This window comes from Narcine bancroftii, chromosome 7 (genome assembly GCF_036971445.1).
Source record: "Narcine bancroftii isolate sNarBan1 chromosome 7, sNarBan1.hap1, whole genome shotgun sequence".
In the NCBI taxonomy this organism is placed as follows: Eukaryota; Metazoa; Chordata; class Chondrichthyes; order Torpediniformes; family Narcinidae; genus Narcine; species Narcine bancroftii.
In genome coordinates, this window is record NC_091475.1 from 209939959 (window position 1) to 209965826 (window position 25868).

The 25868-nt window shown below is 47.1% G+C and overlaps 1 protein-coding gene across 1 annotated transcript in view; it reads left to right on the forward strand.

Annotated features, from left to right (window-relative positions):
• Window positions 1-20060, forward strand: part of dgat2 (diacylglycerol O-acyltransferase 2) — an 84221-nt gene extending 64161 nt beyond the window's left edge. Inside the window, exons 6-8 of the mRNA XM_069892156.1 lie at window positions 7709-7883; window positions 9683-9885; window positions 15076-20060. Of these exons, the coding sequence (XP_069748257.1) occupies window positions 7709-7883; window positions 9683-9885; window positions 15076-15230 (533 nt within the window). The 3' untranslated portion in view covers window positions 15231-20060. The remainder of the gene's footprint in view (window positions 1-7708; window positions 7884-9682; window positions 9886-15075) is intronic.
• Window positions 20061-25868: the final 5808 nt, after the last annotated feature.

Below are 25868 nucleotides of genomic sequence, written 5' to 3' on the forward strand. Positions count from 1 at the left end.
AAGGGTTGTACGTAGAATCCAACCAGAGATGCTTCAAAAGTACATATATGACAGCATATAAGACCCACTTTTCTTCCCCCCCCCAAAAAAAAATTGGCTCAAAAATCCCCCCTAGGTCTTGTATGTGGTTAAAATTGAGCAGGTTGCAGGCTGCTTGCCCATCTTCAAGCTCGTGGAGGTCCTTCGGCTGTCCAGGAAGTGGGCCTGCAATTTCGTGGGTCCTTCTCTCCGGTGGGCCGTGCTTTCTGGAGCTGCCGCTGTCCTCTCCCTGGAGAGAAGGCCGACCACTGCGCCACCCCCGGAAAAACAGCCAATGGTACGATCGATCACTTGCTTTGAGGGGAGCGCTGGGCCTCGATAATCGGGCATTGTTCGGCGAGCCCGGCCCCCCAAGCGGGGGTGCAGGGGAGGGAGTGGCCTGACGGCTTGGCAGGCCCCTCACTCACTGCTACCCACCCCATGCTTCATTCATTTGCTCGGGGGGGTGAGGTGTCGTTCTTGTTGAACAAAGGCTCAGCACGGTGCCTGATCCCCGAGGCCCAGCACTCCCTCAAAGCAAGGAATTGATCGTCTGCTCCCCTTGACAGTGGGCCCTTCCCATTGCCCTGGTGACCGGCTTCTCTCCCTCCCGGTGCGCTCGTCAGTCAGTCAGCGCTTGCGGGCAGGAGGACGCATTGCTGTTGCTTGAGAGTGAGGAGGCCACAAGCAAGTACAGGGTATCTCAGCCCAACAGGGTGAAGAGCTCCACTGAGCGGTGGATCGACAAATTTGGCTGGTTTCCATTGAGGTGAGCGAAGGCACACTCACGTTATCTACAAGGAGGAACCCATTCACCAACTTACCCATAAATGCACTTTTTTTAAAAATTCTTAATTTTCCCGGCAGAAATGGGAGGTGGATGGGTCTTATATGCCTGTTGGTCTTGTATGCTGTCAAATACGGTACCTTCTGGTTGATGGTGACTTGTTTATTTGTCTTCACCAACAAAAGTACCTGCCCATGAGAATGGTCGTCATGTGAGTAAAGTTTTCTGTAAGATCTGACTCATAGGATCTAAATTTTTATTGGACCTGATGTGTTATCTGCCACGAACACTTATTTTCTGAGCACTTTGACCAGTATCTCTGTGTATGCTTCGTCCAGGTGCTTTGTTCTTTACTTTTGTAATACGGCGAGTGCAGCAGGTAGCGTGACACTAACCAGCGACCCCCCCCCCCCCCCCGTTTCGAAACCAGCGATGCTTGCGAGGCCCTCTCCCCGTGTCTGTGTTTTCAAGACGTATGTTAATGGAGGTATTTGGGCAGCCTGGGCTCGTGGGCTGGAAGGGCCTGTTACTGTGCTGTATACTTAAATTTAAGAACTGGATCAAAGCAGACTCCAGCCATTGAAATCTGTGCTGCCCAGTCTCCCACAATTAACCGTCCAATCCACTAGATAGAAAGAGGGCAGAGATTTACTAGGATGTTGTCTGGACTTCAGGAACTGAGTTATAGGGATAGGTTAAACAGGTTAGGACTTTATTCCCTGGAACCGAGGATTGAGGGGAGATTTTATAGAGGTATCTAAGGGGGATAAACAGAGTCAATGTTTTCCACTGAGGGGAGGTGAGATACAAACCAGAGGAGATGGGTTAAGGGTGAAAGGGGAAGAGTTTAGAGGGAACTTCTTCACACAGAGAGGGGTGGGGGGTGTGGAACGAGCTGCCAGCTGAGGTGATGAATGCAGGCTCAGTTTTCACATTTAAGAGGAATTTAGACAGGTACGTGGATGGGAGGGGTATGGACGGCTATGGACTGGATGCAGGTCAGTGGGACTAGGCAAAAAAAAAAGAGTTTGTTGCAGACTAGAAGGGCCGAAGGGGCCTGTTTCTGTGCTGTAGTGTTCTATGGTTAATCCAGTATGTGTTTGGAGGATGGGAGGAAAACCGAGCACCCAGGGGAGACCCATACAGGTCACGGGGAGTACATACAGGCTGCTTTAAGGCGGGAACTGGCAAACCAGGCAGACCTCTTAAATCTTTCTCCTCTACCTTAAACCTAGGCTTTTGGAATATTAGTCTATTTTTAAAAATACACTGGAGTGAAAATAGCGGCATTGCCAGAACTCCTGTAACAGCAACGCTCCAACTGGTGCTGATCCAAGGAGAGTGAGGAGTGGTGATACAGCACTCCCACGAGGTCCAACCACCTGCTCGACTGCCCTCAGCTCCGTACAGCTTTTGAACAGCCCGTTAAAGGAGCTGACGGTAATTTTATTTAAAATCCCACGGGGCCTGTGCCCAAGATGGCAGCGCCGGTGACCGGCGGCAGCCACGAGGAGCTGCAGACTCCAGGGGAAGCGGGGAACCATCCCTCCCATCGCAGAAGCTGAGGAGACGACCCACGAGATGGTGACCACAGCGGCGAACCACTGAGGGGGGGGGTGTCTGTGGCTGAAAGACTCACGTGTGCGGCAGGCTGCTGGCAACTCGGGGCAAGGAACCCACGGAGGCCACGGACTGCTGGAGACCACTGTCGGGAGACTCGCGCCGGGCCGCGGACTGCTGGAGACTGGCTGGTATCGGAACTGGGATACAAGGAGGTGCCGAAGTGTGGTGATACACCACTAGCTGACTGTATGGCTGCGGAGGCACTGGAGATGAATTGATGAACAATTTGTCACTCTTGGGTGGGGGGGGGGGGGGGGGTACTCTCTTCTGCTTCTCTTTCTCTGAATGTAAGAGGCGCTTAAAGCAATTTTGTTTAAATGACATGGTTTTATGACATTGACAATAAATTGAATCTTGAGTTGGCTATTTGGTCCCACCTGCCAGCCCTTCCTACGTGCCCCTCTTGGAGCAGTGGTCCAGAACGAGGGAAATCACCGTTAAATTCATGTGGGAAATCTGCAGCCACCTCCGGCTCAGGTGGAAATGTCGATAACTTTCTGAGCGTTGGGAGTATTGCTGAATTTGGTTCAGTTTTGGACACCGCGCCAAGATGTTGTCAAGCCAGAGAGGGGGGCACAGAAGATTGACGAGGATGTCGCCAGGACTCGGGGGTGGCCCGAGCTACTGGGAGAGGGAGCAGGCTGGGGCTTTGTTCCTCAGTGCGCAGGAGGATGGGGGGGGGGAATCTCACAGAGGTGGACAAAACCAGGAGGGGTATTCGCAGAGGGTCTTTTGCCCAGAGTAGGTGAATCAGTGACCAAGATCCCTTTATTGTCATGCAATAGCACAGAACATATACGACACGGAATTGCCTTCTGTCTGCCTCAAGGCAGAAAAAGAATCACCATTCGTGTTGCCCAGCACCCCTTACAAAGGACAGGTGGGGGGAGAGAGAGGCTTTAACAGGAACCTGGGGGGGGGTAACGATTTTACACAGAGGGTAGTGGGTATGTGGAGTGGGCTACCAGAGGAGGGGTTCGAGGCAGGTATGATTGCAACATTTAAGGAAAAGAAATTGGATGGCCATGTAGATAGGATGAGTTTAGAGCAGCCATACTCAATTGGGGTGATATGCCCCCACCCTCTCCACTGAGGGCTGCAGCACATTTAAGGAGGAGCACGGACTGAAGAAGGGCCCCAAGGTGTATTGGAGGGGGTAGATACTGAATAACCAACTAAACGACTGCTTCACAGGGAAGGTGGCCGCCCCCATACACTTTGCTCAAAAAGGTTGGGAATGGCTGATTTAGAGCAGTGGTTCTCAACCTTTTTCTTTCCACTCGCATCCCACCTTAAGTAATCCCTCTGTCACCAGAGCTCTGTGATTAGTAAGGGATTGCTTAAGGTGGGAAGGGAACATTGAGAACCTCTGCTCTAGACCCAATTATTACAGAAATATTTTGCTTGAGAAAAATGGTCATGGGTTCATTTCCTTTGGAGTTCTGAAACCGTGCACATAACGAGTCAATGAGGGACGATTAAAACAGGGGTTTTCAAACTTTTTCTTCCTACCTTAAGCAATCCCTTACTAATCACAGAGCACTGATGAGATAGGGAATACTTAAAGTGGGATGTGAGTGGAAAGAAAAGGGTTGAGAACCACTGGTTTAGAGGAATAGGGGTCAAGTGCAAGCAGGTGGAACAGGGGTGGGTGGGACATTTTGGGCGGCATGGGCAAGTTGGGCCAAAGGGCCTGTTTCCCTGCTGTGTGATTCTGTAACTGAATAATTGTTATTAGTTTTTCTCTTAACTGTTGACTACTCTTGTAGTTAACGTGTTGTATGTCGTATACATCTCTGATGTTATGGATGGGAGGTGAGGGTCTGGATGCAACAGCCATCACTAAAGAGGTTGCGCTGTGCAAAAGTGTGGGTCTAAAGGTTGAGGAGCCCCCTGGTCCCAATGGAATGCATCTTGGGGGTGCTGAATGAAATGGCAGAAGGTGTATTCAAGGCGTGGGTGATAATTTACCAAAATTCTCAGGCCTCTGGGCAGGAAGATGGCGAATGTCACACCGCTATTCAATGAAGGATTTGGGTAAAAGGCAGGGAAATTTTAACCAGTTAGTTTAACATCTGTAGTTTGGGCAAATGCTTGAAGCTGTCGAGACGTATGTAACTAAATGGATCCATCAGGCAGACGTAGGATGGATCCAGCAAAGGCAGGTCCTGTTTGTCTAACTTACTGGAGCTCTTTGAGGATATAATGAGTGCGGTGGATAGGGGGGAGCTGGTGTTTACCTGGATTTTAAGAAGACATTCGATAAGTTGCCACATTAAAGACTTGTACAGAAGATGAGGGTGCATGGAATTGTGGGGGGGGGGGGGTGGGAAGACGATAGATAGAGGATTGGTTAACCAATAGAGAGCAGAGAGATGGGGTACAGGAGTATATTTCTGGTTGGAAATTGGTGGTGAGCAGGGTGCTGCAGGGGTCGGTACTGGGCCCTCAGCAGATCATTATACATAAATGATCTGGAAGAGAGGACAGAGGGTCGTGTGTCTAAGTTTCCTGATGACACTAAATTGAGTGGAAAAGCAAATTGTGCAGAGGATATGGAGAGTCTGCAGAGAGATATTGATAGGTTAAGTGAGTGGGCAAGGGTCTGGCAGATGGAGTACAATGTTGGTAAATGTTTGGAAGGAAGAATGGAAGATTAGACTACTATTTAAATGGCAAGCGATTGCAGCATGCCGCCGTGCAGAGGGACTTGGGAGAGCTTGTACATGAATTGCAAAAAGTTGGTTTGCAGGGGCAGCAGGCTATCAAGAAGGCAAATGAAACGTTGGCCATCACTAGAGGGATTGAATTTCAGAGCAGGGAGGCTCTGCTGCAACTGTACAAGGTCCTGGTGAGGCCGCATCTGGAGAACTGCATGCAGTCCTGGTCTCCTTACTTGAGGAAGGATGGACTGGCTTTGGAGGCGGTGCAGAAGAGGTTCAGCAGGTTGATTCTCGGACTGAGTGGGGGTTGGGCCATGAGGAGAGATTGAGGCATCTGGACCTGTAGTCACTGGAATTTAGAAGAACGAGAGGTGATCTTATAGAAACATAAAACTATAAAAGGCATCGATAAGATAGAGGAAGGCAATTTGTGTCTGTTGGTGGGCGAGTCTAAAACTAGGGGACGTGGCCTCAGGATTCGATGTAGTAGATTTAGGACGGAGATGAGGAGGAACTGCTTTTCCCAGAGGTTGGTGAATCGATGGAATTTGTTGCCCAATGAAGCAATGGATGTGACCTCAGTAAAATATTTATGACAAGTTTGGATAGATTTTTACATAGTGGTCGACTCCTGCTCCCATTTCTTATGCTCTTATTACAGAACCAAGGCTGATAAATTGATTGAATTTGAAAGGGAAAAACAATTAACGGGGCTGAAAATACTATTCCAGGTTTTGGAGATTGCTGCATAGTCTCCCTGTTCATTCATAAGCAGCGAAAAAGGCCCTTCAGCCCAACTCATCCATGCTGACTAACCTGAGCTGGTTTCATTTGCCTGCTCGTGGTCCATATCCTATGCCATAGGTGCTCTGTGGTTAGTAAGGCGGTATGAGCTCTCCACTGGCCACCGTGACAGAGGTGCACCAAAGAAAAGGTACAAGGACTGCCTAAAGAAATCTCTTGGTGCCCGCCACATTGACCACCGCCAGTGTGCTGATATCGCCTCAAATCGTTCATCTTGGCGCCTCACAGTTCGGCAGGCAGCAACCTCCTTTGAAGAAGACCGCAGAGCCCACCTCACTGACAAAAGGCAAAGGAGGAAAAACCCAACACCCAACCCCAACCAACCAATTTTCCCCTGCAACCGCTGCAACCGTGTCTGCCTGTCCCGCATCGGACTTGTCAGCCACAAACGAGCCTGCAGCTGACATGGACATTTACCCCCTCCATAAATCTTCGTCCGTGAAGCCAAGCCAAAGAAGAAGATGTGAGTGGAGGGAGAGAATGAAGGTTGAGAACCACTGCTCTAAACCTCTCTGCTCTGTGTATCCTTCGAAATGTCTTTTGAACAATTGTTATGATAGCCCTCTCTGCCACTTTTTCTGGCAGCCACACACTCACCACCCTCTGGTGTGAAGAACGTGTCCCCTCAGGTCCTCTTTACATCAATCCCCTCCCACCCTCATCTTCGTGCCCTCGTTGGAGACACCGCTGCTCTGGGGAAAATAGAAAGTTACGACACAGAACAACCCCTTTGACGCACGATTTTATGACAACCCATATAAACCTACTCAACGATCTAAACCTTCCTGACCTCGCACCCATAAACACTGTTCCCTCAGTGGTTTTCAACTTTTTCTTTCCACTCACATCCCACTTTAAGTAATTCCCTATGCTCTAAGTGCTCTGTGATCAGTAAGGGATTGCTTAAAGTGGAATGTGAGTGGAAATAAAAAATTTGAAAACCACTGTTTGAATCATCCCTCATTGACTCGTTATGTGCACCGTTTCAGAACTCTAAAGGAAATGGGCCAGTGACAATTTTTCTCAAGCCAAATATTTCAGTAATGATTGGGTCTAGAGCAGTGATTCTCAACCTTCCCTTCCCACTCGCATCCCACCTTAAGCAACCACAGAGCACCGATAGCAGAGGAATGACTTAAAGTGGGATGTGAATGGAAAGAAAAAAGTTGAGAACCACTGAACAGCCAGCGCATAAAGGAAATTAATGTCTGCACAGAAGTTTAGTTACATAAAATAATGTAGTAATTAATAATTATACTTATTAAAAATCTCTTGGCTAACTGTTTCTGTTAACTAGTTAGTCAGTTAAACAAGTAGTTAATCATCCTTGTTTTATATTAAAACATGCCAATATGAGAGATTGGCTGTGCCAAATTACCTTGAAACAATTTCAAGTTTATACATGCACAAGCATTCAGTGCGCACAGACCTTTGTGTACACAAACTCCTAAAATTTAGAGGAAGCACTGCCCACGACCCTCTTTCTTACAACCACATGCCGGACTAAGAGTCCCTGTCGAAAGCACCACCCCCAGTAATGTGTTACAGCCATAATGTGGCAGCCTTGAGGTCCATGGAGAAAAATCCTAGGCTAGCCAGTCTCCCTTATAACTCAAATGTCCCAGTAACATTCTTGTGACTTGTCCCACCTTAATAATGCCTTTCCTGTCACTGTGCAGGTCAGAGACTGGGACCGAGGCTCATTATGGAGTTCTGGGAGGGGGCTAGGGGACTGCAGGCCATAGCACCCCCTTTGGGTGCATGTGGTATTGTGATTGGAGGTTCTGATGAGTAAACTGCTCCGTCCCCTTAGGGATCTTTCCGGTGACCAGGGAGGCTATCGACTACATGCTCTCAATGAACGGCACCGGCAACGCCGTGATCATTGTTATTGGTGGAGCAGCAGAGTCCTTGGAGTGCAGCCCAGGCAGCAACGTCGTGAACCTGAAGAACCGCAAGGGCTTCGTGAAGATCGCTCTGCAGAATGGGTAAGGAGTGTTGGCCGTACTCCACCCCCTCCGGCCCCGCTGACCCTGTGTCGAGCATTGGACCCTCCTGTTGCTCCTATATAGAAGCATGTCGGAGAAACTCAGCAGGTCAGGCAACATCCACAGGAAGTGAAGGATGACCAGCGTCTCAGGCCTGAGCCCTTCGCCAGGAAGCGGGAATAAAGAGGTGGGGGGGACAGGTGAGAGGGTAGAATAGAAAGAAGCTGCAAAAGGTAGCTCTCTGATAGGAGGGGAGCTGGAGCAAAGGAGACAGAGGGGTAGGGATAGAGATTAGTGTAACAAGGGGGTGGTTCAAGAGCCTGATGGCTGTTGGAGAGGAACTATTCTTAAACCTAAAGGTGATGGCCTTCAGGCTTCTGCCCAAAGGGTGCAGTGAGAAGAGGTTCAACCTGTGTGATTGTGGTCCTGTATGAGATTGGCTGCACTTGACTTTGTGAATCTGCAGGGGTCCTTTACCCGGTGAACCTCTCGGTGCAACCTCGTCCATGTCGGAGAGACTGGGGGATCGTTTTGTTGAGCAACTTTGCTCTATCCACTTCCATTCCACACCCCATTGCCACACGGGCATGTCTGTCCATGGCCCCATGCACCGCCAAACTATGGTTGCCCCCAAATTAGAGTAACACCTTGCATCTTGGCAGTCTCCAACCAGATGGCATTAACATTGACCTCCAATTTCCATTAGCACATTTTCCCCGAGTCTCTCTCTTTCCCTCCCCCGTCTCCTTTCCTCCAGTTGCCCATCCCTTCCCTCTCCTATCAGAGAGGAACCCCCATCCATCCACTTCTCAGCTTTGTTTACCCTCTCTCCTCCCCGCCCACCTGTATCCACCAATGATCTGTTAGTCTGTACTTCTGCCCCTTGCTCTCTCTTTTCTTTCCCCCTGCCTTTTTTGTTCAGGCTGTTTATGCTCTTACCTTGTCGAAGAGACTGGTCACCTTTCACATCCTATGGATGTTGCATGACCTGCAGAGTTTCTCCCCTATGTTTGTGCATTGCGTTTGATCTCTTTCCCCCCCCCCCCCCTCCCAGCATTTGCAGCCTTTTTCGTTGAACTTCACAGTAATCAGCTGTAGGGAGAGAACGTTGAGGTGGTTGTGCCACATTCTCTCATTGTTTTTTTTAAATATAGGTGTGCAGCGCGGTAAAAGGCTGTTTCGGCCCACCAGCTTGTGCCGCCCTATTGCTCCCAATTGACATGCAACCCCTGGCACACTTCGAATGGTGGGAGGAAACCGGAGTCCCTTGGGGGGGGTATCCACACAGACATGGGGAGAACTTACAGCTTGGGATTCCAATCCTGGTCATTGGCGCTGGGTTGCACTAACCGCTGCACCAACTGTTCCTTTGCTGCTTTCACCAGGACATTGCCGGGGACAGGAGTGATGGGGAGAGGCTGGGTCATTGTACCCTGGAGAGTTGGAAACTGAGGGATGAATCTTGTAGAGGTTTTCCATGCCAGAGGAAGCTGCGGGTACAATGGAGGCAATGAGATGGGCACATGGATGCGAATCATTCTGCTGTGATATCCACTGAACACATAAATAGGACTAGTTTGGCCAGACTAGCTGGTAGGCCTGAAGGACCTGTTCCCATGCTAAACTCCAGGCTGTCCATCCAAGCTAGACTTGTTCACCTGCTGTCGGTCTATGCCCCACTGAACCTTTCCTATCCATGAACCTGTCCAATCTCATCCGTAAACATTTTGGAGGTTTTGCTGTGTTGAAAATTCACCAGGGAGGAAGTTCATTCCTTCCCAAACTTCTCCTTTCTGCAGGGCTGATCTGGTGCCTGTGTATGCTTTCGGTGAGAACGAGGTCTACCGTCAGGTCATCTTCGAAGAAGGCAGCTGGCTGCGGGCAATCCAGAGAAAGTTCCAGAAGCTGATTGGATTTGCCCCCTGCATTTTCCGAGGCCGCGGATTCTTCTCCAGCGGTTCCTGGGGTCTGGTGCCTTTTGCGAAACCCATCAACACAGTGGGTAGGTTCAACCTCCCCATAAGACAGCATCCCTGGCCGCTTGTCCCTTGTTAACATTGACTGATAAACACAAAAAAACAAAAATGTTGCTTCCTGATAATTCAGTAGTCCCCAACCTTTTCCTTTCCACTCACATCCCACTAAGTAATCCCCAAGTAATCATTGGTGCTCTGTGATTAGTAAGGGATTGCTTAAGGTGGGATGTGGGTAGAAAGAAAAAGTTTGAAAACCATTGTTTGAATCGTCCCTCATTGACTCATTATGTGCACTGTTTCAGAACTCCAAAGGAAATGGGCCAATGACAATATCTCTCAAGCCAAATATTTCAGGAGAAATTGGGGTCTAGAGCAGTGATTCTCAACCTTCACCAGACATTGTGACCATGGAAAAGCAGCATCCGGGCAATTGGAATCTATCAATGCTGGCCAACTATTGTTGGACACTGACATGAGAGGCATCAGATGCTGAGTACAGATGAAAATCATCAGTAAAACATTTTTAGGTCAGTTGAACGAACACATTATGCGATTAAACATGCCAAATTCAATCAACGTTAATTTAATGTTTCTCCAACTTCCTACATGATACAGCACATCTGATATTACACTGGACAATAATTATTTTTCCCCAAAAGGTTTGGTTCCCAAATTTTTTTTTTTTTTTTTTTTTTTTAAATAAACGGGATTATGACAGACAATTTTAAGCTGAACGCAAAGACATAAAGGCGTCAATCGTTCTGGTGCCCAAAAAATGTGGTAACCTGCCAAAATGACTATCGACCAATGGCCCTCACATCATCAGTGATGTAGTGTTGAAAGGCTGGTGTTGAAACACGTCAGCTCTTGTCCGAGCAGCGACATGGATACGTTCCAGTTCGCCTATTGTGGCAATATAATAGATAGATGCCATCTCACTGCCTCTACACGAAGCCCTGGAATACCTGGACAGTAAAGATGCTCTTTATTGACTATAGTTCGGCATTTAACACCATCATCCCCTCAACTCTAAGACCTGGGGCTCAACACCCCACTGGGTAATTGGATCTTTTCCTCACCTACAGACCACAATCAGTGAAGATTGGTAAGAACATCTCCTCCATAATCTCCCGCAGCTCTACTCACTTTTCACCCATGACCCATCACCACTATCTACAAATTTGCTGACGATACCACGGTAGTGGGTTGTATAAAAAGAGACAAAGAGTCAGCGTACAGGAGGATGATTGAAAACTTGGCTGAATGGTGCACCAACAATAACCTCGGACTTGATGCCACCAAAATCAAGGAGCTGATTGTTGACTTCAGGAAGGGAAAACCAGATGTGTACGATTCAGTGATCATTGGGGGATCGGAGGTGGAGAGAGGAAGCAAATATAAGTTCTTGGGAGTCATTATCTCAGAGGATCTTTCCTGGACCCAACACACCAATGTCATCTTGAAGAAAGCACGTCAGCACCTCTACTTCCTCAGGAGTTTGCGGAGGTTTGGCATGACACCAGAAACCCTGACAAATTTCTACAGAGGTGTGGGGGAAAGCGTGCTGACCAGCTGCATCACAGTCTGGTACGGGAACACCAATACCCCTGAGCGTAGAGCCCTGCAAAAGGTAGTGACCACAGCCCAGGACTTCACAGGCCAAACCCTCCCCCAACATCGAGAACAGGGAACGCAGCTGTCAGAGGGCAGCGGCAATCATCAAAGATCCATGCCACCCAGTACACGCTCTGTTCTCGCTGCTGCCATCAGGGAAGAGGTTTAGGTGCCACAAGACTCGCCCCACCAAGTTCAGGAACAGCCGCTATCCCTCCACCACCAGACTCCTCAACGACAAACCCAGAGACTCATTTAAGGGCTCTGACTTTTCACAGTTTGGTTTTCTGTGTTTCTTCTTCTTCTCTGTATTGCACAATCAGTTGTTTACATATTTTATATTGTTACATATGTACAGTTTTTTGTACCACCATTGCCTGCAATAAATCTGAAACCTGAGATAACTGCAGATGTGCTGTCTCATGTAGGAGGTTGGAGAAACATTAAATTAACTGATTGAATTTAGCGTGTTTAATTGTGATAATTCAACTGACCTAAATATATTTTGTTGCTGATTTTCATTTGTACTCAGCATCTGATGCCTCTCTTGTCAGTCTTGGCCAACACTGATGAATTCCAGTTGCCCTGATGCCGCTTTCCTGCGGTTGTGATGTTCCCCATGTTCGCCACTGATGGCACCAAGATCAGCCGGGAAGAAGCCCAAGGGCGAATGCAGAAAAGGAATTTTCAACGGCATGTTGCGCTTGCTGGTTTTTGTACGCTTGAAGCACACTGTTGATCAGCTGGGATGCAGTTTGGTGCTCTGTCATGGCCAAGAACATTCTCAGAAACATCTGAATGCCTTCCACGCTATTTTCCACAATATACCTGCATTGAATGAATGCCCAGGCATGCTTGAACTGACCAGAACAGCTCGTTTTGTGGGCAATATGCTGGTAGGTTTAAAATGTGATAGGAAATCACAAAGATAGGTTTTTTTTTTAAAAGGGTACATGGTAGGAACATTTTAAGGTGATTTTCATGATCAGCCCAAAATCCATAAAATACACTCAAAAGTGTTCAGGAAGCAAAATCTTCATTGTGCAGAGCCATTTTTACATTTAGCTTGAAGTTGTCAATCGTAATCCCCAATTTTATTTTCAGGAACAGGCTCTTCAGCCCACCATGTCCGTGCCGAACATGATGCCAAAATTAAACTGAAACTCTACTGCTTGCACATGACCCCTCCATTCCCCCGTGTGATCATCTGTCTATCTAGAAGCCTCTGAAATATCACGGTGCTGCGTTTCCACCACAATCCCCGGTAGCCAATACCAGGCACCCTGTCAAAAACAAACCTGCCCCGCACATCTCCTTAAAATGCTCCCTCCTCACCTAAAATGCATGTGACATTTTTTACCGAGGAGAAAGATTCTGACTGTCCGCACCTCTCATAATTCTATCAACTTCCATCAGGCCTCCACCCCAGAGAGTAGTGGTGGAAGGGAGGTACTCTACCTGGAGGGCAGTGACTAGTGGAGGGCCACAGGGATCCGTTCTCGGTCCCCTACTCTTTGTGATCTTTTATAAATGATCTGGATGACGATACAGAACGTTGGGTGAGTAAGTTTGCGGATGACACGAAGATTGGAGGAATTGTAGATGGCGAAGGTGGTCAGAGGTTGTAAGGGGACATTGACAGGATGCAGGGTTGGGCAGGCAAGTGGCAAATGGAGTTCAATCCAGACAAATGGGAGGTGATACATTTTGGCCAGACAAATCGAAAAGTTGAGTGTATAAAACTTGGGTTAACAGTCGGTTAATTAAGAACGTGGATGAACAGAGGGATCTTGAGGTTTATGTCCATACACCCTTCAAGGGAGTTGCCCAGATTGATAAGATAATTTTAAAAGCCTATGGGATTCTAGGCTGCATTGATAGGGGGATTGTGGCTAAGAGTAGAGAATTCAGGTTGCAACTTTATAAGTCTGTGGTGAGACCACATTTGGACAATTGTGTCCAGTTCTGGTTGCCTCATTTTAGGAAGGATGTGGAAGCTCTGGAGAGGGTGCAGAGGAGATTTACCAGGGCATTGCCTAGATTGGAGGACATGTCTTATGAGGCAAGGTTGGCAAAGCTGGGACTTTTCTCTTTGGAGCATAGAAGGATGAGAGGGGACTTGGTCGAGGTCTACAAAATGATGAGAGGCATAGATAGATTGGACGGCCAATACCTGTATCCTAGAGTGGGAATAACAGCCACTAGAGGACACATGTAGAAGATTAGGGGAGACAGCTGGGGTAAGTTTTATTAAAAAACAGAGTTGCTGAGGCCTGGAATGCCTGGCCAGTAGTGGTGGTAGAGGCTGAAACGTTAGTGGCCTTTAAAAGACTATTAGACAGGCACATGGACAAAAGGAAAGTGGAAGGTTATAGGGTAGGGAGGGTTTCGCACTTTTAAACAGTACGGCAGAATGTGGAGGGCCAAAGGGCCTGTACAGTGCTGTCATGTTTATAAAAACCCAACCCAACTTTGTTCAACATCTCCCTGTGACTTGTACCCTCAAATCCACCAGCATCTCCTGTACCCTTTCCAAAGCCTCCAGGCCCTTCCTGTAATGGGGTGACCTGAACTGCGTGCAGTACTCCAAGGGCAATCTAACCCAAGTTTTATACAGACGGAGTAAAATACTAAAGTCTGCAGATGCTGTGGTTAGGAGTGAAAATGCAATGCCGTAGAAACTCAGCAGGTCAAACTGTGTCCTTTGTAGAGTAAAGATTAAAAAATACATAGAGCCCTTCATCCCTCCTCCCCTTCTCACTGCTGTCCACTCCCTCCCTTCTCCACCTATCACCTCCTGCCTTTGCGACCACACCTCCCCCCCCCCCCCCATCCCCACCATTTTGTTCGGATGCCTGCCGACATTTTTCCATCCCTTGATGAAGGGCTCAAGCCTAAAACGTCAGTTCTGAATCTTTACCTGTGCTGTAGAAAGGACACTGTTTGACCTGCTGAGTTTCTTCAGCACTGAGCTTTTACTTTATACAGCTGGTACATGACATAGTGAGAGCTTCATTGTGTTACAGTGGTAGCTGAAACTTGAGGTCCTGCAGTATGGAAACAGGCCCTTTGGCCCATTGAATCCATGCTGACCATTATGCCAATTCGGTTTAATTTTCCCCATACTCCTCCTCCATTCAACCAAGGATCCAAACGCATCAAAAGCCAGTGAACCAACCTGATCGCACGCCTTGGGAATGCAGTTGGAAAACCCACGCAGTAAGCAGGGAGAGCTTGCAAACTCCGTGCCTGGGTCCTTGAGACAGAGGTTATACTAGTTGGCCCTCTCCACTACACCATCATCCATGCCGCTGATCAGGGATGGGGCTTGTATAAATGCATTTCCTTTTTAAAAATTTTTTTTTTAAATTTAGAGATAACACACAGTAACAGTCCTTTCCGGCCCAAGAACCTGTGCTGTTCAAATACTCCTCCATGGCCAATTAAGGTGGGAGGAAAAGCAGGGCACCCTGCAGGTTGCGGGCGAACGTACAAACTCCCTACAGACAGCGCCGGATTCAAACCAGGGTCACTGGCTCTGAACAAGCACCACATTAACCGTGCCTCCCGTATTTAGTCATGGCACTCTTTTTTTTTGCCAGTCGGAGAACCAATTTCTGTGCCCAGGATCAAGAACCCAAGTCCCGAAATGGTTGACCACTACCACCGAATTTACATGCAGTCCCTCGTCAAGCTGTTCAACAAGTACAAGAGTAAGTTTGGCTACTGCGAGTCGGAGTGCTTGGAGGTGATTTGAAGAATTTCTTTTTCCCCCGTCTGTGGTTTGCCAAGAACTCGATCCACACCCGAACCAAGTGAGATTTTCACCCGGATAAACACCACTCCCTGCCACTGAAGCAAACCTGCCACCAGTATTCTGTTTGATTGCTAAAGAAGATTATTTTTGTGAAGAAATATTTTTTAATTCAAATCGAAGATTTTTAAAGAACAAAAATGTATTTCATGCTCTTGTTGTTTGTTTGAAAAATGTATGCAGTCTGTCAAATTGATCGCCGTGTTCTCAGAGTTGTTAACAAGTGCAAATGTTTTTGAGAATTGTTTTAAATCCATAAACCAATGCAGTGCAATAGTCAACCAACTCTCAGAACAGGTGAGATAAAGGCCAAAGCTTAACTGGTTCCCTTTTGCACCTTAATTGTTTGTTTGGTAACCGGCTCGAGGGATGATAACGTTGTGTTTTTTTTTTGAGAAGAGGCTATGGGAGAGAAATAGATGGTCACATTCGGTGTTTGAGCAGTGAGACAGGTGGGGGGGGGGGGGGGCGGTGGTGTTGGGTAGGGGGCGGTGGTGTTGGGTAGGCTTGTGTAAATGAGCTGGCCAACTCGAGTTCAAGTTTATGCTCACAGGTACTGCGAGAAATCTCAAAACTGCAAAGAAAGTAGCAAAACATGTCGCTGGAACATGCAGTCCCTCATCAAGCTGTTCAATGAGTACGTCTGGGTACTGTGAGTCGGACTGCTTGGAGGTGATTTGAAGAATTGCCGATTTTCCCCGTCTTTCTCTCTCTCTCTCTTGCCATCTGCGGTTTGCCAGGAATTTCAGCTTTAGCACAGTAGAAGCCAATCCTGGCCACTTAAACCCGTGCCACACAATTCTTTCTTTCTTTTTTTGGCTTGGCTTCGCGGACGAAGATTTATGGAGAGGTATGTCCACGTCTGCTGCAGGCTCGTTGGTGACTGACAAGTCCGATGCGGGACAGGCAGGCACGGTTGCAGCGATTGCAAGGGAAAATTGGTTGGTTGGGGTTGGGTGTTGGGTTTTTCCTCCTCTGCCTTTTGTCAGTGAGGTGGGCTCTGCGGTCTTCTTCAAAGGAGGTTGCTGCCCGCCAACCTGTGAGGTGCTAAGATGCACGGTGGGAGGCAATATCACCCCACTCCCAAATCAACCTACTGGTTCAACCAGCAAAGTTCTGTATATTAAATTGTAGAGCACTACCAGTAACCACAGAGACAAGCTAAGGGAATGATAGGCTTTAATACACAGAAGAACCTTGTTGGCCCAGATCCCAGGATAGGAATGGCGGCAAGGGAAAGGTGGCCCAGGACCACGGGGGAGGAGTCGTAGGGTATGTGTCATCCCTGGGCAGGGCCAGCTCCATATACACAACCGACCATGATAACTATATACAATGGAGGAAACCTATCACCTCAAATTCCCCCATACATTTTTTTGGAGGTGGGAAGAAACCAGTGCTTCCGGGGTGGGGAGCCTACGCAGGCACAGGGAGAACGTACAAGCTCCTTACAACGTGGGAGTCACTGAAAGAATGTTGCACTTAACCACTGCCATTCATCTGGTGGAGAGAGATGCAGTTAATTACAGACATCTGTGTAAAGCGAGGGGGTGGAAAGTTTGGGGGAGATGACAGGGGTAAGTTTTTTTTAATATATACAGAGAGAGTAGTGACTGGAATGAATTGCCGGGTTAGTGGTGGAGGCCAGTACAATAGGGAGATTGAAATAACTTTAGGGACATGGATCCAAGTAAAATAGAAGGCTATGGATGTGGTGCAGGGAAGGTTAAGGTTGTTGAGTAGATTTATATAGTGGTTGGTGCAACGCTGTACAGAGGTAGCGGTCGGGACCGGGGTACGAATCCCACGCTGTCTATAAGGAGTTTGTACAGCCTCCCTCTGTCACCACTGAGGCTCCGGTTTCCTCCTACCCTTAAAAACGTACCAGGAGTTGTAGGTCAATTGGACGTGATGGGCTCATGGGCCAACATGGCCTGTTTCCGTGCTGTACGTCTAAACGTTTTTTTTAAAACAATTAAAACATGGTGGGTTGAAGGGCCTTTACTGTCCTGTAATGTTCTAATGCAGACATTATCAGCCTTACTTTGGCTCTGCTCCAAGTTTATGGGCCCCCTGCCCCTGTGAAGCACTGAAATTGAATTGTCCATACTTCTACCAACTACATAAAAACTATGTTATCATTTCAGTTCGTGGCCCAACTTAAACATGCTGCGGCCCCCAGGGAGCTGTAGGGGTCCCCAGATGGGAATGGTTTTAGATTTATACATACAATATGGTAACAGGCCCTCAAGCCCGTGTCACCCATTAACCTACAACCACCAGTATGTTTATTTTCTGGGGTGGGGGGGGGAGAGAAATGGGAGCCCCCAGGGAAAACGTAGAAACTCCTTACAGAGAGCGTGGGATTCGAACCCAATCCCGATTGCCAGCACTGTAAAAGCTTTGCACTAACTGCTATGGCAACCGTGCTGCCTGAATCATCTTGCAGCAAGGATGAGCTCGGCAAAGCAAGCCCAAATTGATCACACACCCCGTGTTGCATCCCCATGTTTCAAAGATTGTCGGATCAGGGAGTGGAGGCTGAAACCTCATGCAACTCGGAGGGTCAACAACTTGTATTCCATCTGGGCACCCTCCAACCAGGTGGCGCTGACTTCTCTGGTTCCTGTTAGGCTCCCCCCCCCCACCCCGTCTCTTGCTTTCCCAACCCCTCTCTCCTCTAGCTCTCCATTCACAGAGCCACCTCCCTCCCTGATCAATTCTCACCTTTCCTCTCCTATTCACGACCACGCATGGCCTCTTGGTGTTGACCTGTGCTGCTACCCCCACCCCCATCTTTCCTCTGTCCCCCTCATCTCCCCTCTCTCACTGACTCTCCCTTCCCCCACCCCCTCTGCCCTGTCTCCCCTCCTACCACCCTCCCCCTCCACACTGTCTCCCTTCCCCTCCTCCCCCACCACCACTCTTCCCTCCTCCTCCTCCCCCTCCCCCTTCCCCTTCACTCCTCCGCCCCATCTTTCCTCCCCTCCCCCATCTTTCCTTTCAGGTGCCTGCCTGCTTTCTGCTCACGCCTCGACATAGGGCTCAGGCCCAAAACGTCTGTTGCAATATCTTTGTCTCCTGCAGCCGCTGTGCGACCTGCTGAGTAGAAGCCTATCCCTGGCCTACCTGGTAGGGTGTCCCCAACGCAGACAACACCTTGTGCTTCCTCTTCAACAGCGCAGGATGATGGACTCATTGGCCGCGAGAAAGACGAAGGGAGTGCAGATCCCACTATTATGGTCTAAAGGGGGTATGGTTTGTTGCATTTGCTCCCTCTGCCAACTTTATGGACGGAGATCTAACCCAGTTTGGAATCTGATTGAGATGTTGGGCAAAAAGAGCGAGAATGCACCTTTTTGCCCCCCCCCCCCCGACATTGTCTCTCTGATCTTTTAACAGGTCGACCAGCGTCAGCGGGAGATGAAATATGGTTGATAACTTGGGGTCAAAAAATGATGAGGAATATCAATAGCATAAATGCAGTCAGAGGTTGACCCCCCACCTCCCCCCCCCCCCCAAGAGGTTGGGTAGACAGGAACTAGAGGGTGTGGGTTAAGGATACAAGGAGAGATGTTTAAGGGGAACTTCCTCATGCAGAGTGTGATGGGATGAGCTGAAGAGCATAAGAGAGGAGCAGGAGAAATAGGCCATTCACTCCATCAAGTGTGCCCGGCCATTCACTCAGGAGCTGATCCATTTTCCCCACTGCCTGGCCTTCAACCCATAACCTTTGATGCCCCCGGCTAATCAAAAACCTATCAATCTCTGCCTTAAACCCATCCAATGGCCTGGCCTCCACAACTTCCTTTGGCTACAGATTCCCCAGCTTTACCACTGAAAGCAGGCTCGATTTTGACATGTAACAAAAATTTGGACAGGTACATAAGTGGGATATGGTCTGGGGGGCAGGTCAATGGGACCAGGCAGAATAATGGTTCAGAAGAAAGTCTGCAGACATCGTGGTTGAAGAAAAAACAAAGCTGGGCAAACTCAGCAGGTCAAGCGCTGTCCTTTATATAGCAAAGATTTTTTAAAAAACCTTGATGAGGGTCTCAAGCCTGAAACTTTGGTTATGCATTTTTACCTTTGCTATATACAGGACGCTGTTTGACCTGCTGAGTTTCTCCAGCTTTGTGTTTTTAAGAATAATATTTTGGAACAGTCTAGATGGGCTGAAAGATGGGTTTTCTGTGGCTTGGAACCTTTCATGGAGAGGTGGCTCCCATCTGACGGAACTGTCAGCCTCTGCCTTCCCATTTCCCACCCCTCCCCCACTTCTCCCCTTGCCCCTCACTCTCCCCATCTGTCTGGTCCGTGCCTCTGTCAAAGTTCACCTCCCCCTGCTTCACCAATCCCTCTCTGGACCCGCGACGTCCTCCGAACTGGTTTTGCTGGTCGGGCTCCGGCCCAAAACATAGACCTTTCTTTCGTTTCCCTCCATGGACGCTACTCGACCTGCTGTGTTTCTCCAGCGTTTGGCTTCAGATCCCAGGCACTCTCCTGTGAGCCTCTCCTCTATCAGAACCTGTTTACATTGTTACCTGGCAAAGAGAAGCCATTACTGTATGTGCCTAAGTAATTTATTTGTAAAATGAAGTGTTAATAAGTTTCCAATGTTTGAAACAGGTGACACCACTGATTTATTCTGTTGAGGTCTCGTCCTCCAAACTATTCCCTCTGAACCCCCTCCCCTCCACAGTAGCAAAGCAACTTCAGAAAACTTTTGTACAAACTTGTGGAGTCAAATAAAAACATTTTATTTGTTTAAAAAAAAAACAAACCTTGTGTCGTCTGGTTTTTGAGAAATGTAGGGATAGGAAGGTGGTGAATTGCAGATGGGAGGCTGGCTCGTGAAGAACAGATGTTGGGGCTGGGATTCAAGAAAGGGTCTCGGGTGCTGGCATCTTCCTGATCTGGGATCTCAATTCACCGCTGCAACCTTTTTCTTCCCACTCACATCCCACTTTAAGTAATCCCTATGCCATCGGTGCTCTGTGATTAGTATGGGATTGCTTAAGGTGGATGTGGGTGGAAAAAGTTTGAAAACCCCTGTTTTAATCGTCCCTCATTGACTCGTTATGTGCATGGTTTCAGAACTCCAAAGGAAATGGGCCAATGACCATTTTTCTCAAGCGAAATATTTCAGTAACAGCTGGGACTAGAGCAGTGATTCTCAACCTTCCCTTCCCACTCACAACCCACCTTAAGCAATCCCTTACTAATCACAGAGCACCGATGGCATAAGGATTACTTAAAGTGGGATGTGAGTGGAAAGAAAAAGGTTGAGAACCACTGCTCTATTCCCTGCATATTTTCATGTGTCAATCTCGAGGTCTCTGCAACTACCCCTGGCAGCCTGTTTCAGATGCCCACCACTCTGCATTTCTGAACTAAAAACTTGTTCTGGGGATCTCCTTCAAACTTTCATCTCTCACGTTAAATGCATGACCCATAATGTTTTTCACTTTTATTCTGGGGGGAGGGTGGATAGATTTTGGCTGTCAACCTTAGAAACGTCCCTCAAAGTTTACAAACCTCTATCATGTCTCCACTCAGTCCAGAGACAACAATCCCTACTCATTCCTTCTAATCCAAGCAACAACCTGGTAAATCTCTTCTCCACCCTTTGCAAGCCTTCCATAGGATGGGGGGAAAAAAAAAATCAGAATTAGGTCATTTAGCCCATTGAATCTGCTCTCCCATTCAAATCATGGCTGATGCATTTTTCCTCTCAACCCCATCTTCTGCCTTCTCCCCATAGCCTGACTAATTAAAACCAAAGATGGTCTCCACAGCTGTCTGTGGCAACCATTTCCACAAATTCACCTCCCTCTAGCTGAAGAAACTTCTCCTCTGCCCTAAAGGAACGTCCTTTCATTCTGAGGCAATGGCCTCTGGTGCAAACTCTCCCACTGCTCAAAACATCTCCACAACCACTCTATCCAGTCCTTTCAATATACAGTGGGCTTCAATGAGATTACCCGCTCCCCCCCCCCCACCATCTTCCTAAACTCCAGCAAGTTCAGACCCAGACGTAAACCCTCTCATCTGGGATCCTTCTCGTAAACCTCCTCTGTACCCTCTCTCGCACCAGCACATTCTTCCTTAGATATGGGTTCCAAAACTGCTCACAACACTTCAAATAGTCCCTGTTACAGACAGTTTTCGTTTTAGACATACAGTGCAGTAACAGGCCAGTTTGGCCCATGAGCCCGTGCCACCCAATTACACCCAAATGACCTACAACCCCCAATCGCTGGCCCTTCTAACAGCTAATCGCTACCCCGACCATGCCACCTTAATTATTTTATTCCAGATTTATTACATCAATTGACTTTACTGTCTCAGGAAAGCAGCCTCTATCCTCAAAGTGTGAATCTGTGGAATGCTCTGCCACAGAGGGTGGTAGAGGCAGATTCGCTGATTATGTTCAAAAGAGAGTTAGATAAGACTCTAGTGGGCAAAGGAGTTAAGGGTTATGGGGATAAGGCTGGAAAGGGGTACTGATGGTAGTGATCAGCCATGATCTGTAAAATGGCGGTGCTGGCTCGACAGGCCGAAGGGCCTACTCCAGCTCCTATTGTCTATTGTCAAAGACCCTGACCACCCAGGTCATGCCCTCTTTGCCCTGCTACCATGAGGAAGGAGGTACAGGAGCCTGAAGACAAACACCTAGTGGCACAATGACAGCTTCTCCCTTCTCCCATCACATTCCCGAACGGACAATGAACCACAGACTCTGCCTCATGTTTCTTTTGCACCAATTAATTTCTTAAAATGAATTTAAAGCAATTTTTGCACTTGCAATGCTGCCGCAAAACAACAAATATCGCGGCAGGTGATCGTGACAATAAATTCTGGTTCTAAATTTCCAGAGAGCTCTGCTGGGGGATACAACTTGATGCACTTCTGACATCAGCAAAGTGACGACTTTTGAAAAATACTTCACTGGCTGCAAAGTTCTCCGGTGCCTCATGAAAGATGCAAGACGATTCCACCGGTGCCACATTCACAGAGAGAATTAGTGGTCCAGCGACACGCTTCCATGAAAGTGGCAACGTTGGCAAACAGGGTGGTGAAGAAGGGAAGGGAAGGTTGAGAATCACTACTCTAGACCCAACTGTTATTGAAATATTTTGCTTGAGCAAATTGGTCATTGGCCCATTTCCTTTGGAGCTCTGAAACCGTGCACATAACGAGTCAATGAGGGATGATTGAAACATAGTTTTCAAACTTTTTCTTTCCACTCACATCTCACCTTAAGCAATCCCTTACTCATCATAGAGCACCTACGGCATAAGGATTACTTAAAGTGGGATGTGAGTGGAAAGAAAAAGGTTGAGAACCCTTGGGCTAGACACTCTGATTGCAGTTGACACAAAACTGCTGGACTAGTTTAGACCAGCTGCTCTCAATCTTTGTATAAATTACATGCACTTAATTCAAATTATTTGGTCAAATGTTTCAGATGTAACAAAGAAACAGGAAACTTATTACATGCAGTTTGGTCTTGTGAAAAAGTGGGAAAATTTGATGGAACTTGAATATATTATTGGGACAAATACCAAAATATCCCAGAATACTTTTGCTTGGTGATTTATCACTGATCCTAAATTGAAGTTAAACAAATATCAACAAAAAATTTTTTGAGTTTAGCAATAGCGGTGGCACGGAAATGTATGGCAGTAACATGGAAGTCAGATCATTTTATAAGGTTGGATAGATGGCCTATGGAAATTCAAAATTGTATACATTTGGAAAAGATTCCTTATAATTTAAGCAATCAACCTGAGAATCTTTATACGATTTGGAAACCATATATGGATTTCATTAGTAAGAGTCTATCCACATCGTCCATAACACCTGCATCGTCCCAATTAATATGTACAGGATAGAATAATATGTTAGGAATATATGGATAGTGAATGATAAATAAATTCAAGTTTTTTTTCTTTTTTCTCTCTTCTATTTTGGGAGGGAGGGGATAAAAAGAAAAAAATTATACATCATTTTATACAAGTTTTTATTACGTTGTATTGTTATATGATGAAGAATTTATATGTACGTATTGATGCAAATGAAAAATAAAATTTTCAAAAAAGTTTTGGTTTCTTCTCTCCCACCCACGACGTAATAAAAAATCACTTTTAAAAATCTTGATGTTACATGAGGTGAAAGGGAAACGATGCTTTTACTACAATGTGCTATGACCGCAGGGCCCCCATTGAGAATGGTTAATAAGTCTATGGTCTAAGAGTAATAGGGACGAGATTTGGTAGACAGCTGAGATAGCTCAGTGAAACATGATGGGCTGCAGACGCTGTGGTTGTAGTAAACACGGCGAGGAAATGCTGGAGGAACTCAGCCGGTCTCTCCACCATCCATAGGAGGCAGATGTATTGCCAATGTTTCGGGCCTGAGTCTGAAATAGCGGGATTGAGTTCAGGAGTAGAGAGGTCATGTTGCAACTCTACCAATCTCTGGTAAGACCACACTTAATCACAAAGATTTGTAGACACCATGTAAAAACACAAACTCAGCAGTGTCCTTTATGTAGCCAAGGTGAAAGTAAAGATACCATTGCAAGCCCAAAACGTCAGTTCTGTATCTTTACTTTGGCTACATGAAGGACACGGCTTGGCCTGCTGAGCTTCTCCAGCAGTTTGTCTTTTTCGTTTTAACTTAAGAATATTGGTTCTGGTTACCTCGTTATAGGAAGGATGTGGAAGCTGTGAAGAGGGTGCAGAGGAGATTTACCAGGATGTTGCCTGGATTGGGAAACGAGTCTTTGAGGCAAGGTTAGCAGAGCTGGGACATTTTTCTTTGGGGTGTAGAAGGATGAGAGGAGACTTAATAGAGGTCTATAAGAGACTCTTAGACAGGCACATGGATGAAAGAAAAATAATGGGTTATGGGATAGGAGGGTTCAGTACTTTTTTAAGGAATATATGGGTCAGCACGGCATCAAGGGCTGAAAGGCCTGTTCTCTGCTGTAGAGCCTGAGACAACTCTTTGCCTCCATTTTGCATGTTAACCATATAACAATTCCATCATGGAAACAGGCCATCTGCACTGAATTTAGACTCCTCCAGCCACACCTACCTGCACCCTGCCCATAACCCTCCATTCCCCTCCCATCCATATACCTATCCAATTGTCCTTCTGTGACAAAATGGACCCTGCCGCCACTACTTCTCCCAGAAGCTCATTCCAGACTCCCACCATCTCTCTGAGTGAAGAAGTTCCCCCTCATGTTACTTCTTAACTTTTTCCCCTTAGCTTATGACCTCTTGTTTCAATCTCTCCTACTCTCAATGGGTAAAGCCAATCCACATCAACTCTGTATCCCCTTCATAATCTTAATACCTCTATCAAATTCGCCCTGAACCTTCTATGCTCCAAGGAATAAAGGTCTAATCTGCTCAATCTTTCTTTGTAATCTAGATTCTGAAACCCAGATAACACTGTAGTAAATCTTCTCTGCACCCTCTCTACCTTGTTGAAATCCTTCCTATAATTTGGTGACCAGAACTGCACACTCTATTCTAAATTTGGCCTCACCAATGCCTTGAAGAGTCTCAATATCACCTCCCGATTCCTGTATACCTTGACTTATAAAGGCCAGCATACCAAAAGCCTTCTTCGCCACCTTAGCCACATGAGATTCTACCTTCAGGAAATGATGAACCATTATTCCTAGATCTTTCTGCTCCACTGCATTCCTCAATGCCCTCCCATTTACTACACATGTCCTGTTTTGATTATTCCTTCCAAAATGAAGCACTTCACACTTAAACTCCATCTGCCATCTTTCATCCCACTCTTCTAAGCATCCAAATCCCTCTGCAATCTTTGAAAACCTTAATTCCACCAATTTTAGTATCATCCATATATTTACCAACCCATCATTCAGATCATTAATGTAAATGACGAACAGTGAGGGACTCAATACAGATCCCTGAGCCACTCTGCTGGTTACCGGCCTCCAGCCTGACAAACATTTATCCACTGCAACTCTCTGGCATCTCCCTTCCAGCCACTGTTGAATCCATTGACTATCTCAAAGTTAATACCTAGCACCTGAACCTTCCTAACTAACCTTCCATTGTAGAACCTTATCAAAGGCCTTTCTGAAGTCCATATAGACAACATCCACTGCTCTACCCTCATCAACATTCCTAGTCACCTCTTCAAAAAATTCAACAAGATTGGTCAAGCATGACCTTCCCTGCACAAACCCATGTTGAGTGTTCCTGATCAGACCCGGTCTCTCCAGAAACTTATATATATTATCTCTAAGAACACTTTTCATTAATTTACCTGCCACAGACGTCAAACTTACAGGCCAATAATTGCTAGGCTTGCTCCTCGAGCCCTTTTTAAACAAAGGAACCACATGCGCAACACGCCAATCCTCCGGCACGATACCCGTCTCTAATGGCATTTGTAAAATCACTGGCAGAGCCTCCGCTATTTCCTCAGTAACTTCTCTCAAGGTCCTGGGGAAAATCCTATCGGGACCTGGAGACTTATCCACCTTTATATGCTTCAAGAGCTCCAGTATTTCCTCTTTCTTAA